The sequence below is a fragment of the Lissotriton helveticus genome, chromosome 6 (assembly GCF_964261635.1).
Source record: "Lissotriton helveticus chromosome 6, aLisHel1.1, whole genome shotgun sequence".
In the NCBI taxonomy this organism is placed as follows: domain Eukaryota; kingdom Metazoa; phylum Chordata; class Amphibia; order Caudata; family Salamandridae; genus Lissotriton; species Lissotriton helveticus.
In genome coordinates this window covers 808,308,390-808,331,254 of record NC_136067.1, presented here as the reverse complement: position 1 = coordinate 808,331,254, position 22,865 = coordinate 808,308,390, and the positions used below count along the sequence as shown (strand labels likewise).

General features: G+C 44.7%; 1 protein-coding gene across 2 annotated transcripts in view; it reads right to left on the bottom strand.

Moving 5' to 3' along the window:
* The window catches only part of ASCC3 (activating signal cointegrator 1 complex subunit 3), a 2,002,173-nt gene that overhangs the window by 1,823,485 nt on the left and 155,823 nt on the right, over positions 1 to 22,865 (bottom strand). For both annotated transcript variants that reach the window (XR_013596163.1, XM_078648375.1), the window contains exon 4: positions 21,896 to 22,479. Coding sequence is in view for 1 of the 2 variants with exons in the window: in XM_078648375.1 (XP_078504501.1) it covers positions 21,896 to 22,479 (584 nt within the window). In the remaining variant the exon portion in view is untranslated. The remainder of the gene's footprint in view (positions 1 to 21,895; positions 22,480 to 22,865) is intronic.

Here is a 22,865-nt window from a genome sequence, read left to right as displayed (position 1 = left end):
TCAACCCTACTGCTTTCCTTGGTCCTTCCCTGCCTTATAATTCCAGTGGCCCCGATTATGTCCAGTCTTCTGGCTTAGTAGCCCATGACAGTATATTGTGGTCATTATTGCACAACAAATTCCAAATATGTGTTTCACTTTGCTTGGAGGCCCTCAAAGGAATGTAAAACAGCTGATCTGAGAGCGGATACAATTTCGATTTTTCACAAAATAGTGCAAGTGCTTGTTCAATAAGAGCCTCTCTGCAAGGGATAATCTTGACCTGGTGACTAGCCATTTTATCTCCCTAGGAATCCATAATAGACCATCCCTAGATAACGGAATGGGGGCATGCACACCATCAGGCTATTAAATCACTTACAGCTGCAGTTCGTTGCTTACATAACCCTTTCTTTGTTTCTAGTCTGTTTTCTGACCAGCTATGTACCCCATCAGGTCTGATGTATGTTCATGTTGAATAAAAAGAATTATACTCTGACCAAGCAATAAATAATTGATTCTCTGTCCTTCAATCAAGATACAAAACGATCAGTCTTTAGGCACACACACCCACAATATTGATCTTGTTGACCGAATTTACTTCACTTTCATACTTACTCAATTACAAACTCTGCACTAAGCACACACAACAACATGGAACAAAACAGACACTATAAAATAAAGATTCCTCCAGTATGACTGAGGGCCTTCCAGAACTGAGCAACAGGGTACCCCCATAAAGATCGTTTTACAATGCCATACTAATAATGCTGCTGCTATACAAAGTGAACAATATTAGATTTTGTCTAATGAGATATTGTGACGATGTAAATCGCTTTGGTCGCTAATCAGCCACACATTCTACCCAAAGAACAATTTACTTATCTTCAGTAACACCTTACCTGGTAGAGACTCTACCTAACCGCAGATTGCTTACCATACACTATTCCCCAGGCGTCAGACTGGATCTGAAGGTTTTTTAGCAGTTCCCCAGCGCACCGGTAAGTGGCGTCGCTCAGCTCCATGTCGTTGGCATTGTGCGTGTTGAAGTGATGTTCGAGGTGCCTATATAGGTATTACCCCAGTGTGATAACATCAATTTCTTTTTGCGACTTTCCATGCCAGAAGCGCAGAGCCACGACAAACAGTGACAGACTGGAGTGCATTTCTAAGGCCCTTAGAAGGGTGGCCCTTGTACTGTAATCTGTTCGCAGAGTGGGGAGGATCGGAGGAATCTGAGGCTAGATAGTTTGTCGACCAGCATAAGGCGTTAATTAACATAAGTAACTTGTTCATCTTATAAAGACTTTTAGCTGCATATTTCTTACCTTAGAATAGATATCCAAATAATACTTCCCTGGAGGCAGGTCTGCAAAACAGATTTTAGACCAAAAACTCCTATAGGACTGAACGGGCAAAATGCCAGTCACAACGGACCGGACTATTCAGGCAGTAGTGCTGGGTAAATGTGTGCAGAGATACCCAAATTTCTGCCTAACAGATGTCAGGACAGGAACTCCACGAGCTAACAGAGGTTGCAGCCTTGGCACTTGTATAATAAGTACGCTAACTCTCAGTGCGCTGCTTGTTGGCCAATGCGTTGCTGATGCCAAGCAATATCCATCTTGAGATGGTCTGTTTCTGCATGGCCTCCCCTTTCTTGACTCCTACATACCCTAGAAAGTATTGATCCTCCACCCGGAACTCTTTGTGCAGTCAAGGTAGAACGGAAATGCTCTTTTTGGGACCAGGCAGTAGAGTTTCTCCTCTTCTTTAGAAGGATGAGCCATGGTGGTAGTTTGGCCTACATTGAAGGATGTCAAAACCTTCGAAGAACCACCTTGTCTGGGTATAAGGTGGTATAAGGAGGGGGCGCAGAGTGTGCATGTAGTTCGTGATCTTCCAAGGTGACGTTATGGCCACTAGGAAAGCCGTCTAAATTGTCAGGAAATCGAGTGGGCAGTTGTGCCACAGCTCGAAGGATATGCACATCAAAAATCAAGACCAGGTTTAAATTTAACTGGGGCATGATGAAAGGAAACAACCATTGGAGACCTTTGCAGAACCTAGTCACAACTGGTGATTTGAACAAAGAAGGTAGGTCCGGCAACCACCAAAAATGCCAAAATGGCTGATAGGTAACTTTTAACTATGCGCAGAGCCTTGTTGGGCCAAGGTTAGAAGAAATAACAAGACTTGAGAGAGGGGTGCAGAGACAAGACTGGAAAGGCCAAAGGGGAGAACAGCAAACTGAAAGTGCTCCTGGCCTACTGTGAACCGCAGGTAACGTTAGTGGGCATGCCAGGTGAGGATGTGGAAATACACATCCTGAAAGTCCAACACCACCATACAGTCTCCAGGGCACACAGGACCTGAGCTAGGGTGAGCACTTTGAACTTCTACTTTCTCAAGAAGAAGTTGAGAATGTACAGGTCTAGGATAGGACGGGGCATTTTCACTTTTTGGGCACCAGAAAGTAGCAGGAATAGCAACCATGACATACGTCTAATACCAGCACACTCTTAATGGCTCTCTGGGCCAAGAGAACCAGAATTTTCTGGCAGAGTAATGACATATGGTCCTCCATCAGCTGGTCGTATGTGGGTGGCATGGGTTAAGGGATGTGCAGAAAGGGCATGGAATAGCCACTGTGGACTATATGTAAAACACAATTTTTGGATGCTATTACCTGCCAGTGTTGAAGATGATGGCGTATCCTGCCCTTCCCCACATGCCCATGTGCGTAAGAAAGCAAACTAAAGGGGGTTGGAAGATGAAGCTGCCGAGGGAGTGGTGGACTGGATCAACCTTTGGCTAGTGATCGCACATGTTCTGTGAGAACTGTGTCCTCAGCCATTAAAAGGCTAAGAAGCCTGTTGGCCGTGGTGGCTGGGAAGGAAAAGACGCAGTTGGGAGCACCTTCTGCAGCCACGAAAGGAGGGGAAGGCGGACTGGTGTTGGGGAGGGGCCATGGATAGGCTCAAGGATTGCTATCTTAAAGCACTCCAGCATGGAGTCTGAATCTCACCAAAAAGGCCTTCAGAGGCCATTTCCACGGGCTAACAATGGCGATTGGTAGGGAACGGAGATGGGAGGGTGGGTTGAAAATATATATTTTTTAAAACACTTACCTTTTCCAATGGACGTGTCTCTCCTCCGTTTCTCTGCTTTTCCTGACTCCAGTCTGGAAGAAGCTGAAGGAAGCATCTAGCACACAGGCTCCCCTGCGCCAATCACAACGCTGCAATGCAGGTCTGAGGGCCGTAGATCTGCGCTCAGACAGCCTGTGCATATTCCCCAACAAGCTGGTGAAGTGCACATGACTGCTTGGCCAGTCGAAACTGCTGGTCAAGCAACCATGCGCACTTCGTGTGCACAATCCACTCCTCTTCCCACCCTGAGGCACCAGCCCAGCCCCGCCCCGCCCTAACCCAGCCCAAAGCAACCATATAAATAAAAAATAATTACCTTGTTATTATTGTTTTATATTTCTCCTTTTCAATGCTCTAAGAACAGTGGAGTGACGGTCTACGGCTTAGCGGAGGAGCAGCCACTGTGAATGAAGCTTTGACATCCTCCGAAAAGTCAGCAGTTCTCAGCTATGCGCGATGCCTAACGGTCACTGACGAAATCGCTCTGCCCAGTGAGTCGGTCGTATCCAATCCACATCTGATGGTGAACTTAGATGCATCTCTGCCATCAGAAAATGCCTACAGCAGCATGGCTTGGGCCTCCTCCAACACCATAGGCAGTACTTGCGCAACCGAATCCTTGATCGACCCAATAGGCACACAGTGTTCATCGACCGCAATGCAAGGGTGGCGGAAGAGAACATACTCTTACCAAATGTATCCAGCCTCTTGGATTTGCTATCCAGTAGAGTGGAAAGGAACGCCCCTGGGTGAACTCTAGAAGTCGAGGCTTGGATCATCAAGCACTCCACTGTGGGTGTCTGGGTGAGGAAACTGGGGTCCCCAAGACAGGGGCAAGCGAGGCAGGCAATTGTACTATGCTCAGGAGCCACTGTGCAGGTCTTGGACCAGGACCCAAGTAGGATATCTGTAAGGGCATTATTAAATGGGAGTAAGGGCTTGGAGGATGTTACTTCCAGTTGAAGCACGTCTGTGAATAAGTTTGCCTTAACCGCCACTGAGAGCAACTGAAGGTTCAAGACCTCAGCCGCCCTCTGCACCACATTTACAAAGCAGGCTTCCTCCTCCGTAGCCACAGTAGGATAACTCAAGGCAGTGTCCGGTGAGGTGTTTAATCCACTGGCATCCACTAGTTCCTCATACTTGATGTCCTCTGTGTCATCTAGGGGAGGCGGATACACATGAGGGTCATCAGAGTCCTCCTATCGGTCACCCTCTCCAGGCCTGTCGCATGAATAAAATACTGGCTTGGAAGGCATGGTCCCGGTTTGCACCGGAGTTGGACGATGCCCATTAGACGCCCTAGAGAAGGTTGTGGTCCTGCTCCGGATTCAGCACCGGATCCAATAAGCTCAACTGGCGCCATGATCGAACCTGCTGGGGAGAATCCAGTGACAGCCCCTCCCGAACCCGTGCAGCCTGAAGGTGCTCTAGAGGGTCAGATTGCCCACTAAGAGATGCATGGTTTCATAAAACTCTTTCAGCTGGACAGGGTTCACTGCAGCTTCGGGAAACAAGAGGGAGGCGCATGGCAGACCATGGACCGGGATCTGAGGAGGAGCAAGGCATAGAGTGCTGACGTTCCTGTCCCTCGTCTGAGGACTTGGACGTGTTCATCGAAATTGAAGCCCTCTTCGACTTCTTCCTATGAGACTAATCCAACGACTTGGATCATGACGAAGATTGCCAGGAGCAGCTCCAGAAGTGGTCCTGGGACCTTCCACGCAAGTAGAAAGTGTCATGGGGTCATCTGACATCAAGTGGCGAGAAGCTCGAGGGAACACTCCCTTTGTGCCTTTGGATGCATGGTACAGCAGTCCTCGCAAGTCTTGGAGTCTTAGTTTCATTCCAAGCACCAAAGACAAACCACCAAAGACAAACCAAGTGAAGGTCTGTCACATACATCTGCCTATGACAGGCACCACACAGCTTGACACCATAGGTTTTAGGTTTCTTAAGGGACACCCCTAGCACACCAGGAGAAAAAAAAGTTTGAAAAAATACCGACAAAAAGTCAAGAAAAGGAAAATTGACTTGGGGTAGCTCTCTCGGCTCTGCACTGACTAGCAGAGGAAGAAAAGAACTGACGTCAGTGTGCTGTGGTGGTGTCTATATAGACACTGTGCACGTCACTTCTGGCGTCGACGATGCCACCTATCGGCACACAGAGTTACTGCTCGAAAATCTCTGACGAGTGACAACTGGGGAATATTCTAAAGTAATGACTGCGGCTAGAAGTTTATCAGATAATTCTGTTGCAAGGTTGTCTATTTCCAGATCAGTTTCGTCTAGCCCCTTTAGTTCGAGTAAGTGTTACAATGATTGGTGCTCAGCAGGCGAGGTCGATCCTCACAGTAAATACATGCAATAAGGCAGTGAATGAAGATCCCCATGGACTACACTCCAGGCCCTATTTGCGATTCCTAAATTGTAGTTGCACTTTGCGATTTTTACTGGGTAGAAATCTCAAATTGCAACCGTTTTTGGCCCTTTGTATATCTGAAAAGGCCATTTAGCATTTCTTAAAGTGAAGAAATAACGATTCGGCCCATTACAAAAAGCGACATGGCTTCGTACATCTGGGCCAAAGGCCATTTGTAGACAAAGACTTTAGACATTTCACAGATGGGGACAGCCAGTGGCATCTGCACCAACAATGGAAAGATGCTAACAGCCTTTTGGCATACCTGCTACTCTATGGCAAAAATGTGGATCACAACCTGATACGTGTTGAATTGTGGAACATACTGGACCATGTGACAATAAAACTAGAACTAAAGACACTGCAGATAAAGATACCTAACTGTACACAGCAGTAAAAGCTCTATGAAAAGAGACCACAAGCATGGAATTACAATGTAGAGTGTGGATCAGGATGCAATACAGTATATGTGGAGGTCCAGGAGAATTAGGCTGAGGGACAGTACATAGATCTTTTCATGGATCCAAAAATCTATTTAAACTGACAATATCTCTCAATCATTTCTGGCAAAATCGAAAAGCAAGCATTACATGAAATACTTTTGCTTTGACAGTACAAGCATTGAACTGGCTCAAGAAGCACCAAGACTGAGACAGTAGGGCAAGATTTAGGTGTCATTGTTCAAGCAGAGATTGAGTTGTGCTATTGTTTTAACGGCAAAAAGGTTCGAATTTTTTTATATTTCTATTAGATTGTTAAACAATAGAAGATTATTTACAAAAAAACCCTACAGAGTAGGCGGCTGCAATTATTGTAACTAGTGCAGCATGGTCCCCTCAACAGATAAATAATGAAATGACAATGCCCAGTGTACATTCTTTAAAGCAAATACATCGGGTATATTCTAGTATCACTATGCATTAGAAAAGGATATATAAGACAGGTGTCATCTGCACTTCTCCAAAAAGAAACAGCGTGACCAAAATAACCGATGACATTACGCGTAGCGCACTCATCCATCAATATCATCTCCCCCCCCCCGCAACTCACCCCTGTCATGGGGCAATACTCACCACCTTTCTGTTTTGTCAAGTAGTCTCTAAAGGGACTCTGACTATCTTTCGGCTGTGTTTTCAGGACCTGTAAACTCTGCATCAGTCTCTGCATTTTCATTGCAAAAGACAACATTGTGCAGCCAGTCTCATAGATGAATAGGTTATGGTCTTTCTGACGGGAAACATATTTCAGCACAACCCTCTGTTAAGAAACTATGATCTGGGGAATAATACATCTGCAAGTATCCTTTGAATATGGAGACTACTCAGTCCCCTGAAGAAATTTCCAGACCACCTGAAGTACCTGGGTAATACATATACCGAATATCTAAAAAATGTTGTTACTTTTCGCCTATATCAGAAAAATGCAATACTGTCATGAGGATACACCATAAGACATTCTATACAGTGTGATAAAACAATTAATATATCAGCCACACTTTATATTACTGCATGTTACAGTTTCTGTAAAGACTTTTATAGGGATGGGGTTTGGGTACCAATCATTAGAACCCTCTACAAGGCCTAAGCACAATTCTAGCATTCCCGATCAAAAACCACAATTACAAGACAAAATGCTTACATCTTTGACTCTTTTTGTGGATGGACTAGATTTATCTTACCACACAAGACTGTTGCCCTCATCCTATATCAAAACTCAAGCAGACTCTGTTAACAGGTACACACTCATCAGCGCTGAGGCCGCATCAACATTCTGAGTGGCTCGAGATGGAACCATTAAAAACGAAAGGTGGAGGAACGTGCTTTACCAGAAAAACTGCATCGATGCAAAGAAGTCAATTTCAATTCTGGATGATACTGTGAAGGGATGTTTTAGACCTTGTCAGGGTCATAAACCGGACGATCTATGTTGCTGACCCAAACACTGAAGTGTTGTATTTTGTCTACTGTGTGTGTAGCGGGAATTCCATTCTCCTACAGAACTGTGCATAGAGATTTGGAACCTCAGTGAATTAGGATGACCCAAAACTCACCTCAGTACCCAAAATCCCCTTACCAAGCTAGCTACAGTGTCTCATTGGTCATAACAAACTCCCAATGTTTAGACAAACCAGAACATGAACTTATAATACCTCATATATCGTGGAACACATGAGCACTCTTTCGTTATACAATCATTTCAAACCAGAACGTGGAGTAAATGAGGACACGTGCACTTTTGAAATATTTATTTACTAATGCCGTTTTCTCAAACGCAATATCTTAGATAATACAAGGAAACATATTATCAGAAGCAAAGTTATCAGCATAGTTACTAGTCCATAGAAAGCAAAAGGTGACAGCATGCTAAAATGCTGTAATGAATAGGAGTTAACAACACCTAATTCTCACCCTCCCTAACTAGCATATTATATTATTATCTAAGAAGGTCTCTTTGGGTTTTAGCAGGGCGGGCCCATACTTCAAGACCCTAGTGTGAAGGGATCACATCATCTTCCACCAGCTCTCTGCATGCGAACCGCATCAAGTGTGTATCGTGTGCTCTAAGCAAAGCAATATAAAAACGCGCCTAAAGCCAGATTTTGGCAGCAGCTGCATGTATGTTATGTCTAAGAAGGTGCGAAGATCAGACCTCACAACAATACTGTGTCGAGTTATCCTTGAGGCTTCAGCACTCACTGTAGAGACATAGTTTACCAAGCAAAGCTGATATCAGAGCAATAACATATTATTCTCATGTAAATCACAACGCTCTTCTAGGCTGAAAGCTAAAGCAACAATTATGTGTCGTGTGCAGAAGCAGCAAAAGGTAAAATGGCGTTTAATCATTTAATAAGCTCATGCTAACTTAACACGGTATATAGATAAGCAGTAACTATATGAAATCCCCCCATGATCCGAGCACGGATAAGATAAGATAAGGCAAGGGGCATATCATGAAAGCAGAGTTCAAGAACGATGAGCCATGTCAAAATTTAAAAATGGTGGAAAAAGTTTTCATAAGTCAATTAAAAAAATTCCAACTCGCCAATCCATTGTTCACGTTCACTCAAGTCAATAGACCTGGGTGGTGAAAAATGTATACACAATCCGTCAAAAACATTTTTTGTAAGGAAAAAAAACGGGTTGTCATCAAAAAACCTGGAAAGTCTTTAGGACAAGACTGAATATGCAAAATATGCAGCAACAGACTCCAACATAAAGTCACTGTCATCATCCGAAAACAGTTCAGCCATCCAATTCAATAGCGGGAAAGAACATACGTGCTCTTCCTGTACCGAAGCCTCTATCACCATCAGAGGACAACTCGGTGGGTTCTCAAGAAAGCTCTGTGCCAAGAAATCTTGCGCCGCTGCGAGTATGTTCCAATGACCCATTAGTCCATGCATCGCTGCCAAGGCCATAATCCTTTCGCCAGCACAAACCAACTCGTGAGTAACTACGGGACTCATCAGATAATTAAAATCGATGTCAGGAGACACCGTCTTGCAGAGACACAAATCAAGGGCCCAGTCGAAATCGCAGCTCAGGCAATGAAACACAGGCTGGACACACGTGAAATAGGAAAATCGAAACGATAATCCATATGCCGTGCTTAATGTCGCAAGCGGCAGCGTGCCATAGTATTCAAGCATTCTGTTGCGAAACAGTGCCAGGTGGGGCTGTGCGACGTGTAGCACAGGAAGGGCATCCATTTTTAATAAAACAAAATATTACCAGAACGCCTGCAGCTAGTGCCAGCAAAACCGGGAATCCACCAAACAGACTTGAAAATATAGAATGGAAGAAAGCAGGAATGACCCCAACTATTTTTTCAAAGGAAGTCACAAGACCACTGCTAGCTATCTTAAAAAAGTGTGCTAGCCCAGAAGTGGAGGACGCGTTAAAGATTGAATGAATCAGCTCGCTGAAACACAACGGCAAATCAGTATTTAAAAGAGCCTGCACTTCTGTGCGGATGTTAGCTATGTGAAGAACAAATGTTTCCCGAGCCGAACTCAAGGCCACTTCTTTTTGGGACAAAATAGCTCTTATTCTACTCATGCCATTGAACTCTGCCATCAAGGTTGGGATGCGCGGCCAGATGGAAACATCCCCTTTCCCATGCGTGGGTGGGTACAGAACATTTTTGCAGCAAACCATACGTTCAGATACAGTCACCACTTAAGCAACACCTTTAATTAACCCACAACAATCTTCATTATTTAAAAGTAAATAGCTGCCGTTTGCCAGTAATGTGAAAGTGGGGACTATTGCGGGAACTGGAGTTCCTTTCAAAACACAGGCTAAATTTGGCCGGTCCTGGTTACAAGAACCGTGCAATTTAGATACACTTCTTGTCCGTCTTTTAAACATCTGTAAGTAAATGGGAGTGACCACTTCATAGAGAAACGCATTACCCAATGGTTCATATCGACCTATAGCAATATATCGCATACAATTTGTAAATTTACACAAAGCAAATGGTAATGTGATTAATCCGTGGATAAGCCCCGTTGCAGCAGTGGCCTCTGCCACAGAGAATGGCAAGGATTCCAACCTTTCAATATGTAACATGGAAAAAGATGCATCTCGCATTGAAAGCAAGCGCTGTTTGTCAGTTAAATTAAAAGGGGCAAAGAGGGAGGACACATTCATGTAGGTCCATGGCACCTTGCCAGACTTAAGCATCTGCAGGGTCCATGCAAACTGCATAATTGAATGCAATTGATTTTGACCATGGTACAACACAGACACTTCATCCTGCACAATATCCACAACAGAAGACACAATATTATCTAACGTGTAAATGCGGGAAGAAAGCATGTTAATACTATTATCTACAACTGCAAGCACGTTCTCTAGATTAGCCTGATCAATAGCTCTAAGGCGTGTAGCCGCCTCAATCTGTGATGTCTTCCAGATTTCATTGTAAATCGCATATATCCATCTTTTTGATCTGCCACTAGCCGGGCCTTTTATGAAATCATTTAAATCTACATCTTCATTCAGCTTGGACAGATGCAGTTTAACCGCAGCCAAGGTAGAATGTTTCAGCCAATTTTGACATAATTTGCCTACTGAATAAGTGGTGACAAAATGGTCAGTTTCAAAACGTGGATCAGGTCTGACTTGTGTAAAGCCATCAGCTAAACCCAGAAAACGATGCTGCCATGAATCAGCACTCCTGTGCCACACCAGCCAACCTTTTGGATCCAAACTGGATATGTTAAAGGAGGAATTTAGCAATAGAGTTTGTAACTCTCTGAGCGTAAATTTGGTAGTATTACCCCAACCCGAATATTCTTCCAAATCAGGGAAGGAAGGAGTATTCAATTTTTTAGAAGTAGCCAATCCAAAGCAAGTCGTTTGTGAAATGGTCGAATTCAAAAACAACATATGATTTGGGATGAGACATGCACGGTGCAAAGCCTCTGTGCCTTGTACCTGCCAGCTTTTAGAACCCCAAACAGATTTAAGGTCAATAGTTTCCTTCCACAACTCGTAGCCGCCAACAGCCAGGTGATCAAGAAATGACTTAGAGTACAATAACTTAGTATCGGTAAGTCTAACCTTGGACATTGACTTCTGTGTCATTTTAAAATAAAAAGACTCAGGATTGGACTGATTAAAGTCGGTAAAAAAGTGTACTTTTTCAAAAAAGTACTCGAACTGCATTGTAAAGGAGCTGGGCAATGCTCCCACTGCGTATAATTTACAGTAATCCTTCTGGAACTAGTTTTATGTAAGTAGTGATTGCCAAAATGTTGGAAGCAAAACAAATCACCATAATTAGCAGATTCTAAGTACAAATCCTCAGCATCAAAGGCAGCATAATATATCAAATCAGAAAACAAAGCCTCTACGGCCTGAACATCACAATCATCAGAACGTATGTTTTGTTTTACTACATCTACATCCCCCATGTTTACCCTGAGCACATTAGAGACATTAACAACCTCCGTAGGGCCATGGATTTGAAATTTAACGGCATCCCACACAATCCCATCAAGGACAGGCCAAGCAGTGATGTTAACAAAAGACAAGTCTCTTTTCAGTCTGTGTGCTGAATGCGATGAAGAAAGGGGGGCCAAAGTTCCATTTAGATGTCCAATGCATGTTCTCTCCTCGACATAGTGTCCATTCACGATTCCAAAAAAATAAAACACAAAACCAATTGACATAAAAAGGTAAATTGAAAAAAGGACCAGCCAAATATATGTCCAAGGAGGAATTAAAAAATGTTTTTTAAATAGACTGGCATAAACCGCAAAATGTGAGGGCTACTCGGAGTTGTGTGAAACAGTGTCAAAAGAAAATCTGGATTCAGTGGCTAAACGTGTTTGCAAATCAGGCATCGATAAGTCAGTTGGGTAAGTGTAATCAAGTTCATCAACGACATCACCAGGCAAAGTACTTAATAAAGGACTGGAAATTGCAGGCATCTCGAGGGCCACCTCTGGCTCAGGACTAGAAGCAGTGGCCAAAACAGAATTTCTCACAATCTAAGGACAGGAGACTGCCGGTGTCATACTAAGAAGAATCAGCCACTCTGTGTATCTTGACATTGTCAATTGAAATAAACCTGTTTTCCTTACGACCTGGAAGTGGTGGTAAAATGACTGTTCTTGTGCCCTTCACGCCAAGGACAGGAACCGGAGCTCGATAGGAAGGACCAAATTCTTTCTTGTTATCGATCTTCTCTCGAACCAGTTCTCCAACTTGGGGTAGCCAGCCAACTACCGGGATCTGCAACGCATCATCCGATGTGGAGGGCAAATGTTCTTTTGCAAGACTGTCTCTGGTCTTTTGTAGATCCTGTAAAACATTGCAATGTTCATCTATGTCAAAGGTTGTGGCGTTGGCCACGCAGTCTAGACCGTCACGGTCAGGGACGTACATCTTGATGCCAAAGAGCATTTCATATGGGGTCCGCCCACCCATAGACCTTCTAGGGAGATTATTAAGAGCACGCTGCACGCCATTGAGGTGGGCCAGCCAGTTTCTGCCAGTGTCTATAACTCGTGCTGTCAAAGATTGCTTTAAGTCACGGTTCATTCGTTCCACTACACTATTACCCTCAGGTCTGTATGGAGACGAAAACTTGACTTGGACCCCCATCGAAATCATGGCATCCTTATACACCTTAGAGGCGAAAGCCGGACCCTGATCTGAATGGAAGGTACCACAGGCAAAAATCCCTACAAAGATACGCAAATCTCTTATGACAGTCCGTGAATCAGCGCTGCGATGGGGCCATACCCACACAAAGCGTGTGCATGAATCAACTGCTACTAAGATGTACTTATACGCAGTATCAGAAGAAAAAGGACCGCAGTGATCTAAATAAACACAACCTAGCGGTTTATTAGATATGTACAACTGTGTCTGTGGCGGACGTGCAGCAGTCGAAGGTTTAATCTGCTGGCAAATGTCACATTGAAGGACATAGTCTCGCGTCTGTTTGTACAGTCCCCGCCACCAGAAACGTTGTTGTAATTGAGTTACAGTGGCCGAGACGCCAGCATGCGCAGACGCCACACCTTCATGCGCCGCTGTAATCAAGCTAGCCCTACGATCCGAGTTGGGAATCAAACGTTCTCCAACTTCAGGAATTTTCACAAAAGGAACCTTATCGAGACTTAAGTGGTATGTGTACTTCGAAGGGAACCCCGTAGGATGTTTACCTCCCTTCTCAGTGGCAGCAACAGCCGCCAAGATATCATCACCAATCTTACTTTTGGACTGTGTAACTGCTGCAACTAAGTATGTCGATACTGCTGATTTCGCCGCCTCATCAGCAAGCGAGTTACCAACAGCGTGAACTCCAACACGCTGATGACCGAGAGTATGAATTACAAACACAAGTGGCAACTGCTCTTTAAGCTCAGCCACTCGAACCCAGATCATTTTATGTTTTATTGTGCTACCCTTGGAATCACGAAAGTCATTCTGAATCCAAAAAAACAAGTTTTCATTGTAAGACTGGACACAGTAATAGGAATCACTCACAATAAGAGTTGTCACACTAGGATCAGCGTACTCTAACGCGAGTAAGAGAGCACGAAGCTCTGCCAATTGTGCGTTGCAGTCCCCTAGAGTCTGCGTGTGTACAACTCTGGACTTGAACTCATCGTTCACCATGGCACCAACCACAATGGCGCATGCGGAAACGTAGGCGTGTTTAGAGCCATGCGCAACCTGCGCCGAACCATCAGTGTAAATGATGCAATGGAAATCCTCCAAAGGTCGCATTGCTAAAGGAGCAGGATGAACAAATTCATACTGTAAATACTCCCGTGACCGTAATGAGGCGTCAAAAATAAACGTGACATCTGTGGACGTCAAGGAAGCAGCCCATTGAATCCACCGAGGGTGCAAAGCTTTAGAATTTGGTACACTGGCTTTTGTAACTGCCTCCAAATGAGGACAGGGGGTAACAACCAACATGCGTTTTCCCTGTGACAGAGCACATTCCTTAAGAATCGCCATCTGTACAGCCGTAAAAACTTTCTCCACAGTGGAAAACCGCATTTCAGCCGAAATGTACAAGTGTGACTTGTAAGCAATAGGTACTGTGACTCCTTCATTAAAAGTTAGGTACGTGAAACCCACCGTCCCAGGAATGATTCTTATCACCAGGTTGGTGTGGTTGTCAAGAGTCAGTAAAAATTTAGAAGCGAGCAGATCAGCCTGCAAGGACTGCAGAATGGCTGAGTGCTCAGGCAGCCAGCATGATTTGGAAAAAGTTGGTTGTATCAAAGCATACAAAGGCTTGACACGCTGGGCATATTCCGGAATGTATGTCCTCCCGAAATTTAAGAAACCCAGTAAAGACTGTAATTTTTTCAGCGTTGGCAGAGCGCGCACTTGTGCGCATTTCTCCAGGAAGTGAGGAGCCAAACCTCTACCTTCATTGTTGAGCTCATAGCCCAGGAACAACACTGTATACTCTGCATTGTGCGATTTTGCAAAGTTAAATTTGTAACCCATGTCTGCAAAGTTACAAATGATGCTGTTTACACGACACAGATGCTCCCAAAGTTAGTCGTCTGTGAGATATATGTCATCCACATACGAGCATGCATCTGGGTCGATTCTCTCCAAAAGAGAGACAATGCGGGCAGTAAAAATCCCAGGGCTATTCTTATAGCCCATAGGCAAACGCCGAAATTGTTTTTGGACACCGCCGCAAGTAAAGGAGGTCCATTGGGAACTTAGACCATCCAATCGATGGGCATAAAAACCGTTGGAAATGTCAAGCGTGGTCTTAAAACGCTTACGCACAAGACTATCCACTAGGGCAGAGCCGTGAGTATTCTGTACTACACAGTTACGGCAATGCGAGTTTAAATGCCGGTAATCCAACACCAAACGATATGAACCGTCAGGCTTGGTTACAGTAAAAAGAGGGTTATTCATCGGTTACACACATGTTTCAATTACTCCCTGATATTTCAATTGTTCAAGGATTGCCGCGACGGAAGCCTTGGCTTCACGCCCTATGGGATATTGAGGTTGAGGCTGCGGCTGAGACCGTAAAGGAATCTCGTGATTTGGGGACAATTTATCCCAACCACATTGGTTACGGTACAGAGCCGGCGCTAGAGCCTTAGCCTACTCTTCTGCAAAGTGCAGCGCATGCTCTGTCGAGACTGTGTGCGCGAAACTGCGGAGGATCACCTCCTCCCCTCGCGGTGCTGCGAGAACAAAAGGTGGGGGCCAGTCAGCCTCAGAAAGCAAAATGTCATATGTAGATGAAAGATTTTCCCAAAATACCCCCTTAATGGTACGTTGTATGTCACCTTCGATTAACAGGACAATTTCATAAAGTCTATCAGGGGGAGCAACTCTCGTATCAGCTGTTTCTATCACAATATAAATATCAGTCGCTGTCACCTTCAGTAGTGGATGCAGGGCCTCTATCACAATGGTAATCTCCGCCGCGCTGTCCAGCAAGGTCAGAGCCCATGTCAGATTCCAAAGCCGCGTTCTCACTATCTGTGGCATATCGATGCGCTGTTACAGCCGCGACTTTCTTCTTGGCAAACTGCGGTCTCTTCGGCGTTGAGCCGTCCAGCTTTCCTGTACCGTCTTTCGGGCGGGACTGGTCACGTCTTTGTTGACCACCCCGACCCCTTCCGCCACCTCCACCACCGGTCGTCAAGGCCGATGAGTCCTGAAAGGAGCGAGGATAGCGTTGATCAGAAACCTGAAATCGATCAGGAGATTTAATCTTCGCGCGATCGCGCAAGTCATAAACACGTTCTGTAGGGGCAGGCACGGGAGACGCAGGACGAGACTCCTGTTTCTGTTGCTGTTGCTTTCCCTGTTTTTGTTTTTTAGGCCAATTCTGTTTCTTGGACTTGGGCTGAACGTCCGTCTCAGACTTCTGCCCTTGGGGTTGGGTCTTCTCTTTTACAGAAAACGGCTTAAGACCCCTACTGTTGCGGCCAACGGTTTTATAAGCTGCCACAATAATTCTCGCTAACTGTCGGGGTTTCTCGGCATCAGGAAGCGCCGCCAAAGCATTAGCAACCTGAAAGTTCACTGCATCCCCCTTGACATTAGCAAGAATGAGATCGCAAACCACATCAAAGGTGCCACACAGGCGCATACCCAATTCAACCGCAGCCTCAGGTCCGTGCTCATCTTGAACACGTTTAAGGACCGAAGGCAGGACAGTCATGGACGGAGTGCCGTAGCACCTCGCATAGACTGCCGCAAATGTTCTATCCCATGTCTCACAGTCACCGATTTCCGGGGCCAAGTCTTTGGGTAAGCTTATCGTGAGAATCCTGTGTTTCTCACCAGGAGTCGTGTTACGAAATACTGCTTCCAGCTGGTCAAATTTCTCGGCAAGCCAGAAAGGAAAGTCATCCTTATCCTGGGGACGCTTGCCCATCACAGCATTGACCATCACGGGACTGAGCTTCAAACCGCCCTGTCCGGCCGGAAGCGCCGCACCCCCCGGGGGCCCACCCGCAAGATTACGGGTTATGTATTGCACCAAAGCTCGATTCACACTAATGGAGACTACATCTAGTCTACGAAGTTCAACAACGGAACAAGTGCCGTGTTGAGGATGAGGAGTAAATCCAGCCAAAACAGGCCAATTTGCGCCTGGAATAGACAAAGGACCTAACCTCGGAGCTGTTAAAGAATGGGGGAGGGCGCCACCAAACCAAACGCGATGCTGCCAAGTATCAATAGGTACTTCCTGTGCCCTGTACGGCGTATATTCATTCGGTACAGGAGAGGGAGTGTAAGTGTGGAACACACCTGAAGTGCCATCCTCAGCCGGAAATGTCACCCACGAATAAAATATTTCGTATGGGTAGGCAGTTTCAGCACTCACCACCATCATCACGGCCAAGCCATCCACTGGGACATTGTAATTCAGCAAATGATTGCGCACGGCAATGAGACTATGCTGCGGAATGTCCACTGGCTGGGCCATGACAGCAAAGGAATGTAGAAAAACAAAGTAAACTTTGTAGCACGACTGGGTAGTAATTCAAGGAAACCGTTTTAGAAAGATTCAAGCTTGAAGAGACCTATTTCAAAAATAGGTAGGTTTTGTCCGACACCACCCTTTTCCGGAAACGACAGTGAAGGGGTTAAGGATTGAATGAGATACTACTCGAGTGTCATGATATAAGACCACAAACGTTGGGCGCCATGTAGCGGGAATTCCGTTCTCCTACAGAACTGTGCATAGAGATTTGGAACCTCAGTGAATTAGGATGACCCAAAACTCACCTCAGTACCCAAAATCCCCTTACCAAGCAAGCTACAGTGTCTCATTGGTCATAACAAACTCCCAATGTTTAGACAAACCAGAACATGAACTTATAATACCTCAGATATCGTGGAACACATGAGCACTCTTTCGTTATACAATCATTTCAAACCAGAACGTGGAGTAAATGAGGACACGTGCACTTTTGAAATATTTATTTACTAATGCCGTTTTCTCAAACGCAGTATCTTAGATAACACAAGGAAACATTATCAGAAGCAAAGTTATAGCATAGTTACTAGTCCATAGAAAGCAAAAGGTGACAGCATGCTAAAATGCTGTAATGAATAGGAGTTAACAACACCTAATTCTCACCCTCCCTAACTAGCATATTATATTATTATCTAAGAAGGTCTCTTTGGGTTTTAGCAGGGCGGGCCCGTACCTCAAGATCCTAGTGTGAAGGGATCACATCATCTTCCACCAGCTCTCTGCATGCGAACCGCATCAAGTGTGTATCGTGTGCTCTAAGCAAAGCAATATAAAAACACGCCTAAAGCCAGATTTTGGCAGCAGCTGCATGTATGTTATATCTAAGAAGGTGCGAAGATCAGACCTCACAACAATACTGTGTCAAGTTATCCTTGAGGCTTCAGCACTCTCTGTACAGACATAGTTTACCAAGCAAAGCTGATATCAGAGCAATAACATATTATTCTCATGTAAATCACAACGCTCTTCTAGGCTGAAAGCTAAAGTAACAATTATGTGTCGTGTGCAAAAGCAGCAAAAGGTAAAATGGCGTTTAATCATTTAATAAGCTCATGCTAACTTACCACGGTATATAGATAAGCAGTAACTATATGACATGTGGACTCTTAGCTCGTATAGGTTCCTGGATTGCTTAGTAGAGGGTCTTTCAGGATTTAGCCAGCAAGCACCCTCTAAGGTAATGGGGTCTCTGAGGTAAAAGTTAGCTTTTTATTAAAAATTATGCCCTTCTAAAGGGCGACTATCTCTTATTACCTAACAGTCTCCTGTTGGATTTTTGACCCACTAGTTCCATATGAACCAATGCGGGTTCAATCCACACCGTAGCACAAAACATTGTATTAGAAGGGCCCACCTGCTCTGGCCCACATTCGATTACTAGGCGGCCCAGTAGCACTTATGCTTATCGATTTTGAGAAAGCATCTGACACCCTGCACTGGTGGTTCCTTCAGGAGACCCTTCTTAAAATGGGCTTTGGCCCGCAGTACCGGGCCTACATTAGGGTCCTTTATGCAGACCCACTGACTTAAGTGAGAATAAGCCAAGCTTTATCCCCAAAATTGCCCATCAGGAGGGGCACCAGACAGCGATAATCCCTGTTCCCCTCCTATATGCACCAGTCATACAGCCCTTGGTGGTCTGGGTGCCCTGTGATGCGCAAGTGTGGGGTTTTAACTGGGGAATGGCGATGGAAGACAGGATTATCCTCTATGCAGACTATGTCCTCCTGTTCCTCTCCCAGCTCACCATAACGGGACCCCGGCTGATCTATATCCTTTGGGTCGGCTTCTGAACTACAAGTTGACTAGGACAAATCCCTCTTGGTCCCTTCTGCGGGGACCTGGCACCCAGGGATCCCATACATCACCTTAGCTTTTCATACATGGGAGTGCACATCATGGGATTCAGAACTCTCCTGGAGTCTAAATCTTCATCCCTTGCTCCATAGAGCCCATTAGGACATGACGTGATGGGACACGCTGCCCTTCAATCTCATGGGGAGGATTGGCGTATTTAAAATTATGACATTCCCTAGGCTGCTCCAAAATCTCGCAAACTTTCCCCTCAACATTGCGAAGACTTTAATACTATGGCATCGCTTGCAAGGCGGTTTCTGTGGACAAACAAACCACCCAGGTCGCCTTTGGTAAATACGTCTGCGCTAACTCCGATGGCAAACTTGCCATGGCCCTTATCAGTCTGTATTACTGGGCAGTGCACATTCTAACAGTGAACAACAGGTTACACGGGCAGGGAGGACCTGGCTTACCAGGGAGAGATAGCTGTAATCAGTTTGGAGAACATTACAAGTATTCTCTTTGGGGCCCAGTCCCAGAACCTCTACTGGAACTGACTAAAGAGGTGTTTCGGATGTGGAGAGTAGCAATGCGCTGGACCAGTTGGGACCGAAGGCACACGCTGGAGACTCCTCTGTTGGTGGTCTGCCAGATGGATCATGTGGTGAGTAGAGAGGAATTCGAGGTTGGGACCAAACTGAAATCTCGTGCCTAGGAGATGTATGGGACAGGGACCATATTAGGTCCTTTCAAGACCTTCAGACTGAGTTCCACATGCACAAATCCCAATTCTTTCGATACTTACAACTCAGACACGCCTCTCCAAATATCAAGAAGCACTTGGGAGATGTCACGGAGTAAAGTCCACTAGAAGAGCAAGTACTTATGGGTTCCATGGGGAAAAGTGAGATTTTACACCATGGCCTAAAAGGACACGCTGATATGGGAAGACGAAAGAGCACCATATGCTACACTTGCGGGACTAAGGGGGAAGGCGGGTTCATATGAGAAGTACCGTATACAAAGTGCTTACCATCGGAGAGCAACAACTGATCTATCAAAATTCAAAGTGTTACTACAAAAAAGTTAATGCAGCCAACTTGCCCCTTTTGTAATGATCTCAAATGAGGCCGAGAGCGAGGTCAAGAATCACTTGCATTCGGGCCATCATGCGCATTTTAATGCTTTCATGCTGTTGGCACTCCTTGAAAAAGATCATCAATGCATTGTGCTCCTCCCTATGTAATGACTGGTCCACATTAGAGCAATCTGACCTTGGTCTGTTGCCATTTGGTCTTAAACTATATCCTTCAACTGAATTGGGCCCAATTAAACTAGATAATCTCTTGTTGATGGGAGGGTATCGCCATTATCTCCCCGTGTTTTGAAGGCTTTTAAATGTCTAGATAGTCAACACTAACTGGTGGAAGGAAGAAAATCAAATGAGCTTGAGACTGAGTGACCTTATGTAGGTACCAGAGGAGTGTCCAGCTAATCAGGGGAAGCTGTTCATGGTCTCCATGCTGTGATGGCCCATTTCCAGAATTTTAGAGCAAGCAGCAATGCCACTGAGGAGGCCTGCAAGCGAAGAAGCCCAGCCACTGCAGTTTGGACCTTTCGGCTCACTGGTCCTACACTCTAAAGGCCGGTTTTAAAATGCAAAACATGTCGCTGGTGAAAAATAACAGTGAAAGAGATACTCAGTACTAGCCCAATCACAACATCAGGCAAAATCCTACCAACAAAGTTGTCTAGTGGTATTTCAAATCTGAGCAGAAAAAACAATAGGCATGATCAAAAATGTATATTAAGCTCACTGAAGAAAAACAGCAAGTGAAGCAAACAAGAATAAAGCAATATTTTTAAAGAACAAAGATATGAAGGGCCAGAGGCCCAGCGTTTGGAATCCTTGCAGTTACTGATCCGCAGCTTGGGTTGTTGCAGCAGCTGGCTGCGTTGAAGCAAAGAGAGTCAAATCCTCTTTAATGAAGCTTCTGCCTTTTAATCCACATTTCCTAAATAGTTCCCTTTAGACAGCACATCCCTACAAGCTTTTTAAATCTACCTGCTGTTTTAACATTCTTTGAAAACTTATTTTTTTATTTATATAAGAAAGGCAATTTAAAGCTGTCCTTAGATTAACACATTTTAAGAAATCAATTTGTCTTTGAAATGCTCGTTTGATGGATCTCACCGCTGGGTGGAGATATTCTATGTTTAAGAATATTAATGTAGATTACACGTTGGAGAACAAACGTTGTGGAACATTGGCTCCTGTTGCTTGAAATAATGCCAGCATTTTACTTCCAAAACACAAATCCACGCTGTATGAGCTATTATATAATCTTTCCAAAGCTATGCAAACAATTCAAGAAAACAAGATATGCAGATGAAACTCCTCTTGTGTATATCCTGAAGAGGACTGCTTACCTTCGGAAACATCACAAAGGGCAAAATACACCGATATTTAAAAACCAACAACAGTCAGGTATGCATCAATCAAGCCACGAAAGCAACAATATGATTCAATAATCACACGATGCAGTCTAATAATGCTCTAAACATTTGCTAAAAAAAAAAAAAAGGATACTGGGGATTTTAGGCCTTTGCTAACCTCCAGCATGGAGAAGATGAAGATGATCGAGGCTTTGTGTAGTATATGCACTTGCACAGTGTATGGACATATGGTTTGCAGTCCATCCAGAGCACTGAACCTGCACAGACCTTTCCATTCTCCCGACGTACTGCTTCCCATTGATTTTAAAAACACAGAAAACAGTATTGTAGAAACACAGCGCCCCCCAGACATCTGCAGATACAGCGTTGGCAACGTGTCGCGTATTAGTAGAATACAAGGCATGACTTCTCCTCCAACTCAAGAGGGTGGCTCACTCTTACCCTCAAGAGCACGTCCCAAGGATTAGTGTGTACTTACTACTGTCAGCAGTGCCTGTTAAGCGTTAAAAAAGCACAGCAAAGCTGGCCATCTTCTCAAGAATTCAATGAATGCAGAGAATAAGCATGCAGACTGTACCTCATTCTGAAGCTCGTCATCACTTTTAGTCGAAGCGAGCATTTCAAAGAGAGTGCAGCAGAGGTCTTCTGCGGTTGGTCCTCCAGAGGTCCCACGTAACGTGTCCTGGACATACTTCTCCACTTCACCAAGCAGGAAAGAATCTTCGCCTTGTTGAAAAGACTTGTGGTCCACCCCGTTGACAGGACTTTCCTGGAAGCCTGTCGAGTGGCTATTGCGGTATCTGCTGAAATCTAAGCTGACATTTCTCTCAGCATCCGCATCACCGTTTAGTGGAAGCTCCTCGCAGTCCTCCAAGTCATACATCTCAGGTGAAAACATGACATTTCTACCAAAGCAACCTCGGTTGTTTTCTTCTTTTTCTTCAAACATCTGTTCAAGGGCTTCAAGCTGCTGCTCTGTTAAGCGAGACGTAATGTGACATGTAGCCCGGCAAGCTGAGGTGGCAAAGGTTGATGGAAAAGGCCCAAACATTTGCTTGATTGCTTTGGTCTCCTCTTGGCCAACGCTATCCCTGTTGTGAAAGATCTTGAAGAGAAAAACAGCTCCACTTTCAATTGCTTCTTGGCCGTGGTCGGATCCCACTGTTAGAAAACAAAGGGCAACAGCCAAGCTATCAATTGCAAATCAAAGACATTATCAGTGACAATATCAAAACAGTAAGTAAGAGCATTATTCAACAGGATAAGTCCACATTGTTAATGAATCACACTGATAGGTGAAAAACCTGCATCCACAGTATAAAGAAAATGAGTGCATACTTGAATATTCACAACATTCTCTTACCAGGAACATCCTTTAACAGCAGCAAAAATCTGCAGCCACTATAACCAGGAAGTTAAATGTGTCTTAACAAATATGAAGTTAGATACACATGTAAACCACAACAAAAAGGTCCTATTGAGGCTACTTGAGAGTTTAAGAAGACCACCTGAGCGGCAGGGCCAGAAATCTTACAAAATGGCCACGC